General features: G+C 47.8%; 1 protein-coding gene across 1 annotated transcript in view; it reads left to right on the top strand.

Annotated features, from left to right (window-relative positions):
* The first annotated feature begins 11,669 nt into the window (after positions 1-11,669).
* The window catches only part of HYDIN (HYDIN axonemal central pair apparatus protein), a 161,548-nt gene continuing 153,126 nt past the window's right edge, over positions 11,670-20,091 (top strand). The window contains 1 exon segment of the mRNA XM_030026239.2: positions 11,670-11,830. Within this exon segment, the coding sequence (XP_029882099.2) occupies positions 11,815-11,830 (16 nt within the window). The 5' untranslated portion in view covers positions 11,670-11,814.

The following is a 20,091-nucleotide window of genomic DNA, read 5'->3' as shown; positions in this document are numbered from 1 at the left end:
GGTCTCACAAAGCCTTGATTCTTTTAATCTTCTTTGGAAGGTATATTGCCCCACATTGTCTGTCTTCCTCCTTTTTTCCTCTGAAAGGATAGCTGTCATCTTAACCACTTATCTTGGAGGTGATGTAAAGGCATCTATCGCTTAAATATTGACGTGCCAAGCAAGAGCAGAGCAAGTAAGAGATGTCTTTATTGGGGCATTAGCGCCTATAGTTGTAGTGTCAGAGGGGGATGCCTCTTCTGAAGGGATGGTGTGATGTTCAGATCCGAGTGCTGCCAACCTTTGGTCGTGTCCTAGCTTTGTCAACCTTTTTCACAATGGGCTGCCTTCCCCAGGCTTTGCCTGCTCCCCTGGTTGGGCTCTGGAGCTGTTCAGTTGCTGCAGGCCAAGTGGCTGTTGTGGGAATCAGACTGGTCAAAGACACCAGGGCTTGATCTAATAAGCAAGGAGATTTTTGTGGTCTAACTGATCTTGCTGAAGCTGCTTTTGTTAACATTTCAGAAGACCAACCTAATGCTAGGATTGAATCAGACCTGGAGGCTTGCTGTAGGTACCGAAGAATGGGGGGTTTAGAAGCCAATGCTTAATCCTATGGGCAACCTTAATGCTGTTTCTTTGATAACTTGTAGGAGGTATTTTATTTTGGGTTTTGTGTAAGGTGGTATAAAGCAGTCCCATGCAGCTGAAAGCTAGAAGCAAGGCTATTTCAGGGCTTTGAAGATCTTTACTTCAGTGACAGCTGGCTCACTGCTGCAGTGGTTGGTTTTATTTTGCTTCAGAACCAAACAAAAATGTTCCTTTCCTGTCCTTTTCCCTGAGGTAGGAGAATTCCTGGAAGTCTCCTGATGGAGTTAAGGAATGTCTTAATCTTTTTTTCCTGAAATGGCCTGAGTGCAGCTCCCAGAAAGCTGGGGTTTGGAAGCCTGGGAGCACTGACCTGACCGGTCTGAGAGGATTCCTGACAGCAGGACTGGACTGCAGATACTGCAGATGAGGCTGCAGGTACTGGAGGGAGATGGTGGATGTCTTAGTGGGCTGACCTTTTTTGTTGGAGGGTGCTGTGCTCTGCGTACCACTGCTAATAAGCTGTTTTCTGTTGGCAGGGCTGATGGCCCATCAGCCTGTGTTCTTGGAGACGAGCCCACAGGAGTCACTTGTTAGGAGCTTCGCTGCAGAGAGCTTTGTCATATCTTGACAGTGTTTGACATTTCCCAGACAATGCTTAAATCTGCCAATTGACAATATTTAACACTCTCCTCTGTAAAAGCCTTCCAGTGGTGATGATTATAAACTTTAGTTTTCCCTTCAAAGAATTGTTACCAAAAGCTTCTGTGTTTTTGTCACTTGCCAAATGCCACTGGTGAACCTCTACTTTGGTTGCTTTGGGCTTTTACATGTTGCCTTTAATTAGGATGTGTGCTTTTCTGGCCAGAGCTGATTAACAGCTTTCTGGTGACCAACTCCAGGAGAAGAACAGAGGGTTTACTGTGTTGCTTCTCATACGTGAAAGAACAATCCTTTAGCCCAGGTGTCTTTGGACATGTCTTCTGGGAGGGGGATACCAGGCCTCAAAAATCTAGCAGTTTATGCCAGCTTCTGAATTGTTCTGTTTCTGTCCTGCTTCTGGCCTTTAATTTGCAGAGACAAATTAAGGCTGCGTGATGCACAGAGGTTCAGAGCAGGGTTACCTATTCCTCCAGGACAGGATCTGCTGATTCAGCTCAGTATTTTAAGCAGGCATTGCATGCAAGATGGAGCTGAATGAATCCTCCTTCTTGCAAGAGCTGGTAGCAAGGATGGATGAGCAGTTCATTCACAGTCACTTAAACACTGAAGGAAATTAGATTTGTATATTTAAAATTGCTTTCTTAACCAGTGCTTAGCATTTTGGGATCTCAAGGGTTAAAATACCTCTGGGAACTTGGATCAATATATGGGGATTTAAAAGTGCTCTAGATTAAGCAGGCAAATGAGTTAAACTGCATTTAGCTAATTCCCTGGCTGTGAATAATTCAGCCAACCCTGTGCTGAAGACATGTGGGGCTTGTCTGGTGTTCATAGTGGAGGTTTCAGACTTTCTCAAAGACATGGTTGGTCTGCAAGTTACTGCTTTACTGACCAGAAGGTGGTGGGCACTTTGGAAGTAGTCCCTTTTGATGGAGACCAGAGACCTCTGCTTTTCTGTCCTGGACTTTTTCTGACCTGGACTTCAGACAGTGGCTTTCACAGTGGTCCCATCTTTCAACTCAGGTCTGCTTTTTGTCATTAGGATACAGCTGTGTTTTGCCAAGGCTGAGTGAATTAAGATATCCTCTACTGCACATCTGTAGGAGATGTACCCCTCTAGCAAGGCACAGGACAACCTTAAAAATACAGAAAGCTAAACCTCCCACTGATTACTCGATGGGAACACAACATGTCGAGCTTTTTGTCTAGATTGCATCCATGATGCTATTAGCTTCAGGAACCTAGTGCTTCTAGCATTGCATCTTCCTCTCTGTTCTTCCCCATGTCCTGGGCAGATCTTTGTTTCAGTATTTGGCCCTGCTGTTTCATGATCTGTACCCTCCTGGACTTGGTTATCAAGTGTTAGGATAGACTTTTGGTTTTGCACTGTGTTATTGCAGTGGTTGTGTAAGTGACATGTGGACAAGTCCTAAGTGCAGATATGTGGAGGTGACAAGTCCCCATTATTTTGCTCTGACTCCAGAAAGAAATGAACACCTTCAGTCTTTTAAATTTGGATGGAAATGAGTGATGGAAAGAAGTTACATACTTTTAATTTTAAGGGATCAATGAAAGAATCATCCTTTGCTCTGTTCCCTCAACTAAAATGCTCTACAGCTGTATGAATAGGCAAGCAGCAGCTCTGGTTTTGCCTTGATTTTTGCAGTGAATGCTTGTTGTATTTAATCTGCTGGGCTGTTATAAGCAATCTCCCTGCAAGCAAGAAACTTGTGAGTGGCTGAGCTGAGATTTCCAGGTTCCTAATCAGAGGAAAGGCTGTCCTAGCCAAATCAGAGTTGGGCTCCTGATTGCATCCTGATAGAAAAGATTATTCATCCAGTGGAGGAAAAAAAAAAAAAAAGCGGCTATTTTATTGAGTGTTTTGCATATATTAGCCGAGCAAATTTTGGCTCTTAGTACATGTTATGGTTCTGCTTTTCTGAGCCCATGAGCTGGGTTCACTTACAACTGGCCTGACTCTTGGGGAGTATTACCTGCTTTCTGACTTTTCCTCCCTCGTGGGGCTTAGGTGCTTTGGGAACCCTTTTCCTTCTTTCGTTTTCATCAGCCCATTTACAACATGCTCTGTCAGGTTGTTTGGGACTCTGGCCTCTCTTCACTATTTTCTGGCTGAAACCCTTTGGTTTGGATAAGCAACTCTCTGTCTGGATGTCCATCTCTGACATGCTATGTTTGTATTCAGCTGATAGACTAGGAAGTGGAATAGACATTATTGCTTCAAAATTAACCCGCTCCTACCACTGCAGGGAGCTCTGGGTGGCTTTGGGAGACCAGACCTTGCAATTCCTATAATGTAGGTAACTGACTGAAGCTGGGATGTGCCCTTTTTGTGTTACTGCTCCAATGATCACCTTTAGTTTTTCCAGAAAAGAGAAGCATGAAGAGATGTAGCACAGCATACCAAAAAAATCAAACTATTCCTCCTGACTTTGTTACAAGAGCCAGTTCAGCAAGAATCACTGACATGCTGACCTTCACTCCTCTTTTCACTGGAAACTTGTGTCTTCATGCACTTCCTGAAAAGGTCCCAGGGCAGACATTAGCACTTGGAGCAGATACAAGTCCGCACTAATTTGTTGCAATCACCCATTTTTAAAGGCGGGTGGTACTTACTCATTCTGCAGTAGCAACAGAGCTGAATTAAGAACGCTTTGAAAAATTGTTGTTGCTATCAGGCTTTAGGTTATGGTATACATACTCACTCCCTGTGTATAGTATTGGCCACAGGGATGACCACCATCTGCCTCCCCACCCCAAGGAGCACGGAGTTGCCAGTCTGGATGGTGGTAAAGCTTCGCTTAACCCATGTGTTGGATGCAACCAGCTTTTTCAGAGCAAGGTGCAAAGGCTTGTCATGGGAATGTGTCAGATAATCCAGCCTATACTATGCCTTCTGCTGCTAGTTACAGATCTAGCAGTTCCTTAAAACAGTGGCACTTACTATTCTTTTACTGAGTATACATTGGTCTTAGTTTTGACAGCCTTGGTGGTTCTTCCATCTTAACACTCAGCTTCTCTGACAGGTATGGAACGAGGGGCTTCTCTGCCCAACATTCCCTGGCAGCACCCCATGTACAGAGAAGTACACTAGTGTTTATGCCATGGCCTTGATGACTGGCCTTCTTGGTGGTGTTGGATTGCAAGAGACCATGAAGAAGAGGTAGGTATCTTACTACGTTTGCAGGACCAAAGATAAAGGCTGCTAAAAAAGGTTGCTCTTATTTCTGTGGGATTGTTGGTCTATTGCACATCTTCTGGCACTCGTATGCACAAGGTAGATAACCTCCATGTCTTTCTGCTGTACGTTGGCTTTCCTCTTTGGTATGAAGCAGCTGGTATTTTGGTCTTAGACAATACTTCAACAGATGGCTGCTTAAAAACAAAGACACACCCCGAAGAGGAGACTTTTTTGTTCTTTTCAAGGAGCCAAGGACTTTAAAGGCATGTGCTGAGGTTAACTTCCAGAACAAGGGCTGCAGGATGACAACACACAATATCTCTTGGAGGCTGTGTTGTAGTTGAGGACAAATGTGTGTGTCCAGTAACTCTAAAGGCAGGTGAAGGCTTTTGTGATCCAGAGAGATGGGGAATCTCCATCCTGGGAGATACTTAACACTGCTGGACACATCCTTGTATGATCTGTTTTAACTTCGGAATTGTCCGTTTTGTGCAGAGGGGTTGGACCAGAGACATCCAAAGTCTCTTCCACCTAAATTTTTCCATGGTTCTGTGCCTGATCCCACTGATGACCCATGCGGTCTGCTTTATGAGGAGTGAAAGGAAGAGGGAAAAAGCATTATAAACCATGTAGAAATGTAGCGATATTCCCATCTGCTGCAAACTTTGCCAAGGAGCAGATGCTAGCTGCCTTTTCTCTCCTAGATGAATTTATTTTACTGGGAAATCAACTGCTGTTGCTGTGAAGTTGCCAGATGGACCTTTATGTAGACTTGGGGCAAGTGGGAATGTCGGGGAAATTTGGGAAGGCAGGGAGCCCATGCTGGCAGCAGCCCCTGCCCTGCCAGGGGACCGAGCAGGGCTTTGGGAGGGGTGTGCTGGGGAGTTCTTTGTATTGCTTTTCTCTTCAAGAGCAGCTGTTTCAGGCTTACCTGGATTACGACCATAATGAGAGAGGGTTTCTTGCTGGGCATACAACCCCAGGAGGGGTGGTGCTTGATATCTCACCTTTGTTTTCATTTCATGCCAGGTGTTTCTAGGCCTTGAAATTTTGCTGCGGGCTCAAATGGATGGTTAAGTCAAGGAGGACAAGTGTAGGATTAGTTCCCAGGGAGACAGGATGTGTGCAAGAGTTGTCCTCTCTCCTAGCTTTTGTGGGAGACAAACAGCTTTGTGGGCCAAGAATAGCAGGACTAATGATGGGCATTTCTAAAGGGTTATGTGCCTTCAGAGCTCTCTGCAAATGTCAGCCTGTTTGTCTGCTGCCCTGCAAATGCTGCTTGCTGGGAAGGAGAAATCCTGCTCTCCCAAGTGAATGCTCCTCCCCAACTGCTTTTCAGCTCCATTTGCCAGTGAGACTGAAAAAAGGGCTGCCCTTATGTGCAGGGACTGTGGATTGCACACAGATGCAGTCCAGCAAGCTTGAAAGCACAGAGGGGCTGGCTGGTCTGACCTCCCCAGGGTCCTCTCCAGAGTTCAGTGCAGGGAGGGACCAGCATGTGCCATGAGGCAGAAAAGCTTTCTGAGCCGTGGAGAGGAGCAAAGCTAAGCCCAGGGACCGAAGCTGCCATCATAGACTCAGATGTCCTGTCTGAAGGGAGATTTGCTATGTAATCTGCTGCCTCTGCCTGGGGAGGGAGGGCTTGCTAACCAGCAAGGAGGGAGCTGTGTTCTGTTAGCAGCTGGAGCCTTGCAGAGTCAGCCTGCAAAGCTGTCACTGCTTTTGCTCATGGAGAAGTGTTATTCACAAGCTGGCTTCCTGACCAGTCTTGTTGCTGGGCTAATTACCCATATCTGTTCCATAAGGAGATTAATAAGTTCCCCTTGTAGCCCAGCTATTCCTTGTGAAGGTTTGATGTAGCTAGCTTGGTTAATCCCAGATGTATCTCTAATGAGATATCATTTGTGAAAGGAGTTCTCAGTGCTGGTGAGACCAGCCAGGAAAAAAAAATAGTTTCCAAACAGGTTTGGAAACCTCTGTCTTCTAGTCATAGGAAAGTTAAACTGACGCCATCTTTCTGAGTTCAGCCCAGCAAGTTATTGTGAATGTGTCTGGGAGAAATTAGAGTCCAGTTCCTAATTACAAAGATGGGAGCAGCAGCCAGGGAGGGCTTGTAAGAAGGTATCTGCCTTGAGGCTGTGCTAAAGAGAAATGGTAGGTATTTGTTTCTCAGAAGTTCAGCTGATGGATGCCTCTAGAAGGTCCTGGTGTCTGGGTATAATTTTAATTGCCCTGTTGTGTTTTTCTTTAGAGATAGAGGATGGTGAGGGCTGAAGACACCAGCTGGATGCTCAGTATCCTTTCCATTTCCCTCTTCAAGGTTTGGGTTGGTTGTTTTTTGGTGGGTGACCCAGGCAGGAGGCAGGCAGCTGTAACCTGACTGCAGATGTGCTGGGCATCTAAGCTCACAGCAAATGTGGAATATGACACCTTGTGTCTTCTATGGGACAAGACCCTGCTTATAGGCAGTTGCTGGAGAAAAGCTGATGCATAAGAAAATTAGACCTTAATTTTCCTGTGCAGTATCATCTTCATCGCACTTCTATCCACAAAGCTGAGATGCTTTTTTTCCCCTGCCTTTCAGGACTACTGCAGGTGCATGTTTTAAAGATATGTTGATGTAGCCAGTTTGCTGTAAGGATATGGATAAGATAAGGTTTGTCAGTAATACTTTTTGTTCCCATCAAGTTAGTCTAGTAGAAGATACCATTTTCTACTAAAAGCTTATTCTATATGTTGCTAAAAACACTGGGCTGCTCAGGCATTAGAGAGAGAGGCTGACTACAGAGAGAGGGGATGGATAAGCCTCTCCATAGTGTTCACAGCACTGTGTTGAATGTGAGTTTTTTGCTAGCCCTTGTGACCTTGCCTTTTCCCAAATAAGTATTGCTGGACTTGCCTCGCAGGTAGGAAAGTTGAGTCCCTGTGAGATCAAACACCTTGCCTGGTCCCTGGCAGAGCTGTGATTAGATGAGTGTAAATTTGTGACCTTCAGTGTCATCCTTGGCCCATCTTATGTGCTGTCTATGGCATGGGGGGGGGCAGGGTTTTTTTTCCTATCTATAGGAAAGAGGAAGATGTTTTGGGTTGGTTAAGGAAATGGGGAAGGTTTCTTCTCTGTGGCTTGGTTGCCCTGGGAGTCCCTGTGCTGCTTTGTAAGGGACAGTTGGAGGGCTGTCTCTGTGGTGGAGCCCAAGGGGGATGCTCTGGGAATAGGAATGAAGCAAACACCTTGAAAGGAACAGTGGTGGATATATGTACCTTCCTCTATGCTCTTGGTTATAGGACATCACCTGGGTCTGCTGAGGCTTCCTAGAATGCTTAAATACCTGAACTACAGGCTGTGAGACAGGAGTGTGAGGTTCCTGCAGGCCCTGCTGGGGGTCCTAACTCATGTGCTGGGACTTTGCTTCTGGGTTTGCTGGTGCCTGGAGGCAGAGACATGCTGGAAAGGCTTCAGACATCATGGTTGTTTCATCTAGCTTACTGCTTCTCACTGTTTGCAGAGACAGGAGGGTTCCTGGCCATGGCACAGTCCTCGTGTTGTCTTTCCTGATTGCAGGTGAATTTCTTCCTGACAAAAGGAGCTCTTACTTGCCAAGATTTCATCTGCTTCTGCTGTTTATTGCCCACCTGAAATCCTTCTTGTCTCCTGCTGGCCTTGTCCTTCCAAGAGCAGCCAGTTGTGCTTCTGCCGCAGTGGGGAGAGGGATGGAGTCGGATGGGGTCAGTGGTTGGCAGCTGACAGTTTCTTTTTATGTTTCCATCTGTTCCCTCTCTTCCCTTTAATGAGATCAGGTGCCAGAGTGCACTAGGAAGAGTTTTCAATGTGAGAGGAAGTCACAAATGGGGTACTTGGGTCCTTGCTTTCATCCTTGGCAGAGAGAGGCTGCTCAAATCAAACCTGCACCCTCTTGAGCTGCTCCTGTAACAGACCTGATGATGGGAAACAAAAAACTCTGCAGTGAGGCTGACAGCTCTGGGTAGGGTGGGTCTGTCCTGCAACTCTGAGCCTTGAAACTCAGAGATGCTTGTGCTGTTGGTCACTGAGATGCAAACCTGTCTGTTCCTGGACCCACTGTGGTGCTGATATTTTAATTTTTTTATCCTTGTTTTTGTTTTTTTTAATGTGGCTACTGTCTTGTCTTCTAAAATCCCAGCTGTTTTAAATATTAGTGGCTTGACAGGTTTACTCTTTCAGGCCTTTGGTGCTCCCTACACAGACCTATCAGCTTTTCTGATCAACCACTCTAATTTCATGAGTGGCTCCACTCCTGCTTTGTGTTTTGAAGGGTTTTCCCCTCTCCTTTTGAGGCCATATGTTTATTGTAAAGCTGGGCTTTCATGAGTGGGAAGGTTTCACTCAAGGAGAATCTGCAGATGTTTGGGGCTGTTTTTCTTGCTGGCTCTTTGATTCATGGTAGTACTTGGGATGTGAAGGACGGCAAGAGGTTCAAAGGAAGAACCTGAAGAGTTTGTTTAGACAGTTTGGCTTGGACAATCTCAATGTGGAAAACGAAAATCTGCCCTCTGCTCCCACTGCCAAATGTGATATGCTGGGAGTCAGTGTGGAGACCTTGATCACATGAAAGCTGTAGAGTCTGACAGTACCTTCATGGCAAAGAGGAGAGGCTCTTTTAAGGGATGCACTAGGTGCCCTGTTTAAAAATCAGAAAGCCCTGGCTCAGTTTCCAGCCCAGGATGGCCTCTGCATGGCTGTTCATTAACAAAACTCCTAGTCTTTTTGGCAAAAGACTTTTGGATACAAATGCAGTCAAATATTTGACTAAGCAAAAGGCAATCCAGTAGTCTCTTCTCAAGCAAACCAGCAATTGCTTTGGGGTTTTGCTTGAGTTCAAACTCAGCAGTTGTGGCTGTTGCGTGGTTGTACTGGGCCTGTGAAAGCAACTGCCCAGAGCAGGTAAAGTCACATTCAGCTTTGGTTTTTTTTTTTTTTATTGGTGCCTTGATCTGGTTTCAGCTGGGATAGAGTTAACTGTCTTCCTAGTAGCTGGTACGGCGCTATGTTTTGAGTTCAGTATGCCAAGAATGTTGATAATACTGATGTTTTCAGTTGTTGCTAAGTAGTGTATAGACTAAAGTCAAGGATTTTTCAGCTTCTCAAGCCCAGCCAGCGAGAAAGCTGGAGGGGCACAAGAAGTTGGCACAGGACACAGCCAGGGCAGCTGACCCAAACTGGCCAACAGGGTATTCCATACCATGGGATGTCCCATCTAGTATAGGAACTGGGAAGTGGGGGCGGGGGATCGCCGCTCAGGGACTAGCTGGGTGCCGGTCGGCGGGTGGTGAGCAATTGTACTGCGCATCATTTGTACATTCCAATCCTTTCATTATTGCTGTTGTCATTTTATTAGTGTTATCATTATCATTATTAGTTTCTTCTTTTCTGTTCTATTAAACCGTTCTTATCTCAACCCATGGGTTTTGCTTCTTTTTTCCCCGATTTTCTCCCCCATCCCACTGGGTGAGGGGGGAGTGAGTGAACGGCTGCGTGGTGCTTAGTTGCTGGCTGGGGTTAAACCACGACAGTGCCTGCTGCGGTTTGTGACTTCCTCGCGCAGCAGAGCTGGTGCCTGCATACTGCCCCAGCACCTCTTAGCGCAGCCCTGTGTGCTGCAGGGAGTTGCACCAGCTGGCCTGGCAGTGGCAAGGAGACCAGCTTGTCCCTTCAGTGCTTCACAAGTGATAAATAAAACAAGCCACTCCTTTCACAGCACTGCTTCTGAACACCTTAGGGTGCTTTGCAGCTGCTGTGGTTGTGCCAGGTGCTCTTGTGAGCTCGGGTTGAAATGCATGTCAGGGGGTGGGTTTGTCGCCTCCCTGTGTCCCACTTAAAACTGTTGCATTTTCTAATCTTTCTCTCCCTTGCTTCAAATCACAGAACCACATGTTGTTGTTTGAACGTGCCCTGCAGGAGAGATACTAGACCTGCTGGGGCTGTGGATGATGACTTGCTGTGAAGCCAGGAGCCAAGGAGACCAGTCCTACTGCAAATGGAGCTGCAAAGTGACACCAGAAGCTGCAAACTCCAACCAAGCTGTTGAGGACCAGGTTAAGCATGTGAGGGTTTTTTTTTTGGTTTTTTTTTTTTTTTTTTCTTCTTGGCCTGGAGAAGTTAGAGGGAAGGACTGCTTGTGGCATTTAGCATGGTCCTTGGAGCTGACCATGGGAGGATCTTGCTGGGCTATGGGTGCGCAGGTATTGCCATGGTTTTAAATGCCTGTGATGCCAAGTAGTAGAAAGCTGCCATGTGCTTAGGCTCTGAAGGAGGTTCTGTATCTTGGATGGAGAAGAGAAGGGCCTGGTGCTCCCCAGTCTGTGGTGCCCATGGCACTGGGTGGGATGGAGAATGCCCTGGCAGGACCCTGCCAGCTGAGGAGAAGAGCTGGGTGTGAAGGAGGAGAGACTAACCTCTGCTCTGCCTCTGTGACTGTGAAAGACCGCTAAGCCCTTGTCCTACAGCATGGTGGTACTGCAGGATGTTTCTGTCCTCAATATCAGGGGGACTCAGATGGTTTTTGGTTGCCAGAGGTAACATGAGGCCAAGACAGTTGGGATTAAGGTAGTGTCAGCACCAGGAACAACTACCAAACCATCCTGTAACTGCGTAGGTGATCAGTGCCCTTGACATCTGTCTGCTTTCTTGTTTAGGCTGAGATGCTATGGCAGTACCTTGCTGAGTCAGGCCTGAACCTCCATCCAAAATCTACCCATCTTCCTGTGGCATTGTCTCCTGGCAATCACAGCCTCAGTTACTGCCTTGCTAACCTTCATGTCAGAGATTCCCCTTGAACTGTGATTAACTTCTTGAGGCTTGTAAATTTTCTTTTGTGTTTACAGAAAGACAGCTGGCTGGATTAAATGGTTTCATAGTATTAAGGAAAAAGAAAACCTAGGGGGCCTTACACTTGTTGGGGTCAAGGACTTTGCTTTGTTTTAAAAAGCAGTGGGGGAAAAAAGGATTTACTCTTTTTGGATTTCACGGCTGCACAGCTAATGTCAGGATCTCCAAAACATAGGCATTTGAAATATTGTCTTGATTTAGAAAAGGAGTAGAGAAGCAGTTCAGGGTTTGGAAGAGACATGTAAACGAAGCAAAAAGTGAGGAAACAGAATGATTCCCAGCATGGGAATAAAAAGGGAGAAAGCAAACTCAGGGCTGTGCTTTGAGGTCTGTGCTACAAAAAAAAAAAAAAAAAAAAAAAAAATCAATGTCCTCCCCTGCGATGTGGGATTGCATTGCTCAGAGGAAGGCAGGGGAAACATGGCTAAAAGGAGCCAACTTTATTTTCCTTCTTTCTCAGAAGGAAAGAAATATGAACCCTGCTTGAACTAAAGAGGACTATGGGCTGCATATTTGGGATTTCATGAGGTTGCAGTTGGGTAAGTGATCTCACTGCAGTTATTCAGTAGGAAATGTTTTGACAGCATCTAAAATGATTAAGTGTTGCAGTCAGTCCTTTCTTTAACTCAGCACTGGAGTTCTTCCTTCATGGGTTAAAATGGGGATAGTGAATGCTCCCATCTGCATCCCTGCGATTGTGTAAGCTGTCTGTGCCAGCACTTCCCTCCTCTCCCTGGATCCTCATTGCAGCCCTTGTCTTTGCCTTTGCTGCAGCTCTGTGTCCTCTGCAAGACACCAAACGTGTCCAGTTATTCTGTGGGTTTGATCTGGTGAGTGCAGCAATGGCAACAGGAAAGATGTTTCTGATGTGCCTGTTTCAAACCTCCCCAGGGTCTCTGGTTTTGGGGTTCAGAAGCTAGCGAGTGCCTGTGCTGTCAGGTCTCATCTCAGAGCCTGCAGCTGGGCTTTTGGAGGATGCTGGCTGATAGTACTCTTGTGTCCATCTAGCACTGCAGCAAGAGAGGTTAATAATGCAACATGCCTGCCTGTTGCCCTTGGCTGTATGCTCATTTGTTTCTGCAGGAGGATAAGAACTATGTAAACAGCATTTCCCAGGGGATGGGGGGAAGGATTTTCAGCCTTGTAGAGGAGCTCCCTGCATGAACTAAGTTATTTGTGCCTCTAAAGAGAGCAGGGCCCAGAGCCTGGTTTGGTCAGACCCTGCTAGGATGGAGAAGGGTGGCTTGTCTGAAGTGCTGAGGTGGCTGGCTTGCGTCTGTGCTGGGCTATGTGCAAGTGTGATCTCCCCCTCTGCTTCCTTGGGACTAGTTGCAGTCTGTGCTGTTTGAAATGTGTCCTTTGAGTCAGAAACGCAGGCAGCCGACTGAGAGCCAAGTGCGAATCAGGAATGATGGCTCCAAGCTGAACTTAATGGTTACAGTTGGATTGTGAAGGAAAACAGGTGAGCTCATGGGGCAGAGAGGGTGTTGGCAAGGGAAGAGGGGCTTGTTGGGAGCAGAGATGGGTATGTACAACCCTAGGAATGGAGAGGGGGTAGTGGTATAAACCCTGTACCTTCCAGAGTCCATGGTCCTGAGCATCTGTGGTAGTGTGAATTTCAGCTTCTGGGCTCTCGTTTTGAAAGTATGGGTCTCCCCTGGGGGAGATGGCTGATGCTTCATTCTGTGGCTTGCAAGCCTTCTTTGAACTGATAAGCCTTGTCCTGAGGAAGAAGCCTGGAAGAGGCTTGGTCTTCCCTCCACTTCCCTGTCTCAGCTATACTTGTGTATCTGGGCAGCAAGCTCTGTGAGAGGGATGGTCTGTGTTATGACTTTTCCATCTCCAAGCATGGTGAAGCCCAGGACTGGGTCAGAAAGCGGTGGCTGCAGTCTTCTACATCCTGCAGGGTGTCCTGAACTGTGTGTGTAGCCTTGCAAATTAGGTACACCCATAATGATTTTAATTTCAGGTTTAAAAATGGCAGCTTGGCAGGGCTGCCTGGTGTCTGTAGCCATCAAGAGCTATGGTTATGGTGAAGAAGCTACAAGACAAGCTGGCTGTGGCCTCCCGCTCCTCAGCTGTCAGCAGTCTGGCTGGTAGTGTACACCTGCAGTGATATTTCCCCACGGTGTTCTCTGGGAATGCAGTGCATTCCTATCCCTGAAAGTCCCTGTTAGCTAGAAAAAGTAATAATCTGCAGTATTCACCTTCCCTGCTATCAGAAATTAAGCAGCTTTGGCAGAACGTGTGTGTTTTGCAAAACTCTGGAGCCCCCCAAGGGCTTTGTGTGCAAAAGCTGAGAATCAAATAAAGTTGCTTTTTGCAGAGAGCACCGGTTGCCTTCTGCTTGATCACCAGGGTCTCTGCAGCTCTGCTTTTATAGGGCTGCCTCAGCTGTTCCCTGCTGCCTGCAAGGATTTTGTCTGGGTGTTTAAGGCCCTGGCAAAGGGAGTTGGCTTGTTCTGGGCTGGGAGCAGGTTTTGTGAGGGTTACCCAGGCTTGCTCTCCAGCGAAGGGCACTGCAGGGAGGCTGAAGAGCCTGGCTGAGCCAGGGATAGAGCTGGGGCCCTCTGGGTCCTGTGCTTTTCTAGCCTGGGTGGTGGAAATTAGCTCCTGCAGACTGTCTTGGTGTGCCCTTACCAAGTGGTGACCTCTTAAATGCTGTAATTTGGAATTTTTACAGTGATAGACCATGTTACTGTGTGTGCTGGTGTAGTGGCCCTTGAGCTGATGGGCTTGGATATGTCTAGCCTAGTGTCTGGCAATACCAGATGGAGATTTGCCTGGGGTTGAAATAAGTGAGTTATGTATAGGAGTTGGGATGTGGGAAGAGGAGCCAAGGAGAAAAAGGCTTTGGAGTCAAGGCATATGCATAAAAAATATTCAGCATATGTTTCTCTCTGTCCATCATGTTTGAGCTCCCCTGTCCCAGTCTTCTCTTGTACTGTGAACTCTGATGTACTTTGGATTGAACATGTCTAGGAAAAAAAAACCTGCCTAAACTTTGTGCAATAGCTATAAGATCTTGATGGGTCTTAATCTATACGAGAAAATACAGTGAAATAGCCAGGCTATGGTATCCATATCACAACATCTGCCTGGTAAAATGGGGGTAAGCTGACCTTTGCTGATCTGAGGCTGATGAAGGAAAGCAGTGGCTGGGAAGAACTGCAGGTCACATCTTGCCCTGCTTACCTGACCTCAGAGGCCTGCATTTCCCTCTGTCAGTTAATGACTTGCTCATCTCTGTAGCGGCATTGGGAACATAAGGAAAAAATGAATTGGCCTATAGGTAGCATGAGCCCAGGTCATGTTCATGCTGAGGGCACCAGAGGGTGATGTGCTGCATACCAAGGTGACTTTTTATTGCATGAATTTGTATTTTTTTTCTCAGTCCTTGGAAGAGACTGTATGCTGAAAATCAGGCATTCCACTATGTACCTTACCTGTGACACAGGGTGAGCCTTGCCCGAAGGCTTGCTGTTACCCAGAAACACAATGCGCATGCTCCCAGGTGAAGTGCATTAATGACTATGGGTTATTTAGGCAGGTCCCTTTTTGTTTGAGAAAAGGTGTGGGGAAGATGAATAGAGGACATGTTCTTTTAGATAATTATTTCACACTTTGCAGTCCCATGGCATTTGCCCAAGGCTCAGAGTTCCAGGTGTCCTGGACTGATTCTTAATGAAATACTGGTGATGCTCACTAAGAAGCAGGAATTAATCTCCAGATATCTGATTTGGAAGTGCTCTTTTTACCATCTTATGCAATTTCTTTTTTCCACTGATCTCATCAGCCAACCAACCAGTTCCGTTCTCCTAGTTGCAGAAGCATCTCTGGCCTTGAAAAGAACATAAGGGATTTGAGCAAAACTCAGCAAGCACTGAGCTCCCTTTAGCCCTGTGTCAGACCCTGCACAAGAGCACTGGGCAGAGGCACTCAGGTGAAATGCATGTTTGAATGGACCACTGGCGTCCCCAGTGAGGGAGCTCAGAGCCCATCCAGAGCTCCTCAGGGAGGGAGGGAGGGGGAACCTGGGTTCAGTAAAGAGTTTAGAACTGGGTGTGTTAGGCTGTGCTTATCGGGGTTTACTTATTACAGTGCTTCCCTGAGAATGTCAAGGTCAGTGGTGCTGGTTTGTGTATTGGTGTCAGCCTCTGCTGAGAGCCCTGCCATGGGCAGGCTGGGACGACGTGCGAGATGCCAGCAAAGCGGGTGAGCTGATTGAGCTGGGATCCAGGTTATGACAAAGTGTGCAGGAGAGAAAAGCAGATAGTCCCTTCTGAGGGCGGTGCTGGCACCTCTGTGAGTTGTGTGACTTGATTTTTAGTATATATGGACATATAGGGTGTTTCCAGGTGGTGCATGGCTCTTCATCACCAGTCCCGTATGCTAGCTTGCTTTCTTAGACCTGGGAGAAACGCTTTGGATTCTGCCATGAATTTCTCTAACCGCTGTTCTGTTTCAGGATAACACAGACAGTGATGTGGCTGTGCTGAAGCTGGGAGGGTGCGTTAGAGGCAGTTTCACTGCATGCTTGTTGTGGTCATTGTATGCTTTCCCTGAGCTGCTGTTAGTGCTTTGAGGTAAGGCATTGCTAGCCAGGCACCTCCAGTGTCTGTGCCCCAGCAAATGTGGGGAATGCAGCTGGTTTCTGTTATCCTGGGGCAGCAGTAATCCTGCTGAAGCTGTGAGCTTTTGAAGCAGTTTGGCAGGCCTGGGCTCCTGTGATGCATTCAGGGTCTCCCCTCCACTGAGCCAGCAGGTGCTGTGCTGGAGCAGGGGGTCTGCAGGCAGACACCGCTCCTCTGTGAGGACCGGGTGGGTGCTGAGCATCCATGTCCCCTCTGCCTCCATGTCCGCCATCACATCCCGAAGCTGCCGCTGCCTCCTCCCCTCTCGGCGTCCCCGCTGTTGCCATGGTGGTGTTGGGGCTGGCCGGGAGGCCTTGTTGCTTCCGGGACGAGGGCAACAGCCTGGCTGGTTGCAGGGATCCAGTGTGTGAGTGTGCCCCTGTGTCCCCCGCGGAGTGGGAAAGGTGGGGGATACTGGTGACCACTCTCATGCTGGGGTGATGGTGGCTGCGTCCCCTCCCTGGCCGAAATATGGAGGGTGGCTTTTGGTGACGGTGCTCCCAGGCTGCTCAGCCTCAGGAGGGAGGGCTGGGAGCAGGGCTGAGAAGAGACCCGGGGCGGCGGGGAGAGCTTGGAGGGGGGTGACACCCCGTGCCCCACACAGCGGAGTTGGGGGCATCCCTTGTGCGAGAGGGGGGAGAGAGGCAGGGGTGTGCCTGGGGCAGGGTGACCTCGGTCCTGCCAGACATCTCCTGACAACAGGTTGTGCTCATCCTCCTGCGGGATCTGTTTCCCTGCAAGGAAGCCACTTGTTGGGGGAGGATTTTAGGGGGGAGGTTGCCTGTGGAGAGAAGTGGGGGCTCTTGTGCTGGGTGAGAGGCACCTGGAAGCTGCAGCACTTTCCATGTTGGGGACTGGGAGTTGGAGCCCCTTCTTCCTGCTCCACTACCCCCACACCCCCACCCAAGCTGGACATGGAGAAAGCTTTGCTCCCTGAAATAGAAACTTCCTAGACTTCTTCCTTTCTTCCCATGGGATGCGGATGTGACTGCATCCAGGCTGTGGGTTAAATGTGGAGGGGATGGAAGCTGCCTGCCTCGCTGCTGCTGGTCTTGCCCTCCTCGTCTTGCACGTGTGCTTTTGGATGTTTTGGCCTTAAATTTTTATTTGTGTTGCCCAGTCTGTAAATGAGGGATGAGATTATTTATTCTTGCTTTGTCTGTAAAATGCTGTGAAGGCTTATGATGAAAAATGCAACAGATGGCCTAGGTAGAAGTGACTGCAAAGCTAAATCACCCAAACTAGCCTTTCCTTGCGTTTTAAATCCATAGGTGATTTTCTGAGAAGCAATTGCTGTACAAATCTAGGGAAAACACAAAGGCTAGGCTACTCCAGGAGGGTGCAGGTTACTCATAATAGGTTGTCCAGCCTTGCCCCTTAACTGAAGGATGGGTAATAACTCCGTGAAGCCAAAGCTTGCTCTGTAACACCTTGGGGTTACAGCCAGTGCTGTAGTATTACAGTAATGATCCAGTAAAAACAGAATATTTACTGTTCTGGTAGTCAGTAATGTGTGTGTGTGCTGGAGAAGCAGGCATGAGGCTAGCGCCAGCCAAGGTCAGGTTGGGGGGTTGTACTCCTGCTTCTGCTTTTGGCTGGTTACCTGTCTCCAGATTTGTGTCTTTGAATTTAATTCATGTTTATGTTCTTCCAGAGATTGAAACTCCTTTGTGAGAACTGGGCGTGAATACACATAATCCTAGCTGAGAAGGTTTTGAAGATTGAGATTAAAACAGCTTGGTTTGGATTGAGGTTCATAGGAGCATTTCAGACAACTCCACTGGTGCCCAACGTCTCACGGTCCTGGCTGGTGAAGGCAGCTGGTCAGGATGTGAATATCATGCAGCCTGTGCTGTGCACTGCAAATTGATGCTGCAGAAGCTAAGAGATGGTTCAGAAAGGGAGAGTGGGTGGTTTTTAGGGATGCTGGCAGTGTCTCTTGTTCCAGCTTGGGTGCAGTTAAATGGTGGATTAACAAATCATTGCGTATTAGCAGAATGGAGGTTACTGTTCGTACGCTTTAAGCCCCCAGGGAGTACAGCATTGTTCATTTCATCTTAGCTCTCCTTTGCAGGCTAGTGTAAGTGGCATGTCCAAGCATTTGGTGTGGAGTAAGACATCACATGTGGAAACAATCTGATATCCATAGGAGTCTTCCTATGATTTCCATTGATTTTGGATCAGGTCTTGACGGTAGCCACTAAAGAGCGGTACTGCTTTGCTGAACTGCTACTCTGGATTCACTGTTGCAGAGTCAGCTCTGACCCTGTTGCTTCTGACCTGGGGACCCATTAATAGTCCTTTGGCTTCTGCTTTTCCACTTCAAAGTCGCTAGCGGCATGGAAGCTTTGATGCATTGCAAACCAAAATGCAAGTGCCCTTGTTCTCCTGGGGGACTTCAATTTACCATATGTCTGCTGGAAATGCAGTACAGCAGAGAGGAAACAGTCTAGGAGGTTCCTGGAGTGTGTGGAAGATAACTTCCTGACACAACTCGGGAAGGTGCCCAGCTGAACCTGTTGTTTGTGAACAGAGAAGCACTTGTGGGTGATGTGATGGTTGGAGGCCATCCTGGGCATAGTGATCATGAAATGATAGAGTTTTCGATTCTTGGAGAAGTAAGGAGCGGGGTCAGCAGAACTGCCACCTTGGAGTTCAGAGGGCAGACTTTGGCCTGTTCAGGAGTCTGGTTGACAGAGTCACTTGGGAGGCAGTCCTGAAGGGCAAAGGAGTCCAGGAAGGCTGGACATCCTTCAAGAAGGAAATCTTAAAGGCGCAGGAGAAGGCCATCCCCATGTGCCGAAAGACAAGCTGGCAGGGAAGAAGACTGACCTGGTCTTTGGACCAAAGCCCAACTAGAACTTAATCTGGCTACTGCTGTAAAAGACAATAAAAATTGTTTCTATAAATACATTACCAACAAAAGGAGGTCTAAGGAGACTCTCCATCCTTTATTGGATGTGGGGGGAAACATAGTGACAAAAGATGAGGAAAATGCTGAGGTACTTAATGCTTTCTTTGCCTCAGTCTTTAATAGTAAGACCAGCAGTTCTCTGGGTACCCAGCCCCCTGAGCTGGATGACAGGGACAGGGAGCAGAATGAAGCCCCCGTAATCCAAGGGGAAATGGTTAGTGACCTGCTACACCACTTAGATACACAGGTCTATGGGGCCGGATGGGATCCACCCAAGGGTGCTGAGGGAGCTGGCAGAAGTGCTCACCAAGCCACTTTCAATCATCTATCACCAGTCCTGGCTAACTGAGGAGGTCCCAGTTGACTGGAGGTTAGCAAATGTGACGCCTACCTACAAGAGAGGCTGGAAGGAGGATCCGGGGAACTACAGACCTGTCAGTCTGACCTGGGTGCCAGGGAAGGTTATGGAGCAGATCACCTTGAGTGCCATCACATGGCATGTACAGGACAACCAGATGATCAGGCCCAGTCTGCATGGGTTTATGAATGGCAGGTCCTGCTTGACTAACTGGATCTCCTTCTGTGACAAGGTGACCCGCTTAGTGGATGAGGAAAAGCATTCTCCTGGAAAAACTGGCTACTCGTGGCTTGGATGGATGTACTCTTTGTTGGGTAAAAAACTGGCTGGAGGGCCAAGCCCAGAGAGTTGTGTTGAATGGAATTCAATCCAGTTGGCAGCCAGTTACAAGTGGTGTTCCCTAGGGCTCAGTTTTGGGGCCAGTTCTATTTAATGTCTTTATCAATGATCTGGACGAGGGGATCGAGTGCACCCTCAGTAAATTTGCAGACAACACCAAGCTGGGTGGGAGTGTTGATCTTCTTGAGGGTAGGAAGGCTCTCCAGAGGGATCTGGACAGGCTGGATTGATGGGCTGAGGCCAATTGTATGAGGTTCAACAAGGGTCCATGCCGGGTCCTGCAGTTGGGTCACAACAACCCCATGCAATGATACAGGCTTGGGGAAGAGTGGCTGGAAAGCTGCCCAGAGGAAAAGGACGTGGGGGTGCTGGTTGCCAGCCGGCTGAATATGAGCTGGCAGCGTGCCTAGGTGTCCAAGAAGGCCAATAGCATCCTGGCTTGTATCAGAAATAGTGTGGCCAGCAGGAGCAGGGAAGCGATTGTTCCCCTGTATTCCACACTGGTGAGGCCGCACCTTGAATACTGTGTTTAGTTTTGGGTCCCTCACTACAAGA

This window comes from Aquila chrysaetos, chromosome 9 (assembly GCF_900496995.4).
Source record: "Aquila chrysaetos chrysaetos chromosome 9, bAquChr1.4, whole genome shotgun sequence".
In the NCBI taxonomy this organism is placed as follows: domain Eukaryota; kingdom Metazoa; phylum Chordata; class Aves; order Accipitriformes; family Accipitridae; genus Aquila; species Aquila chrysaetos.
The sequence above is the reverse complement of the archived record's forward strand: the minus strand, read 5'-3'. Positions and strand labels throughout refer to the sequence as shown.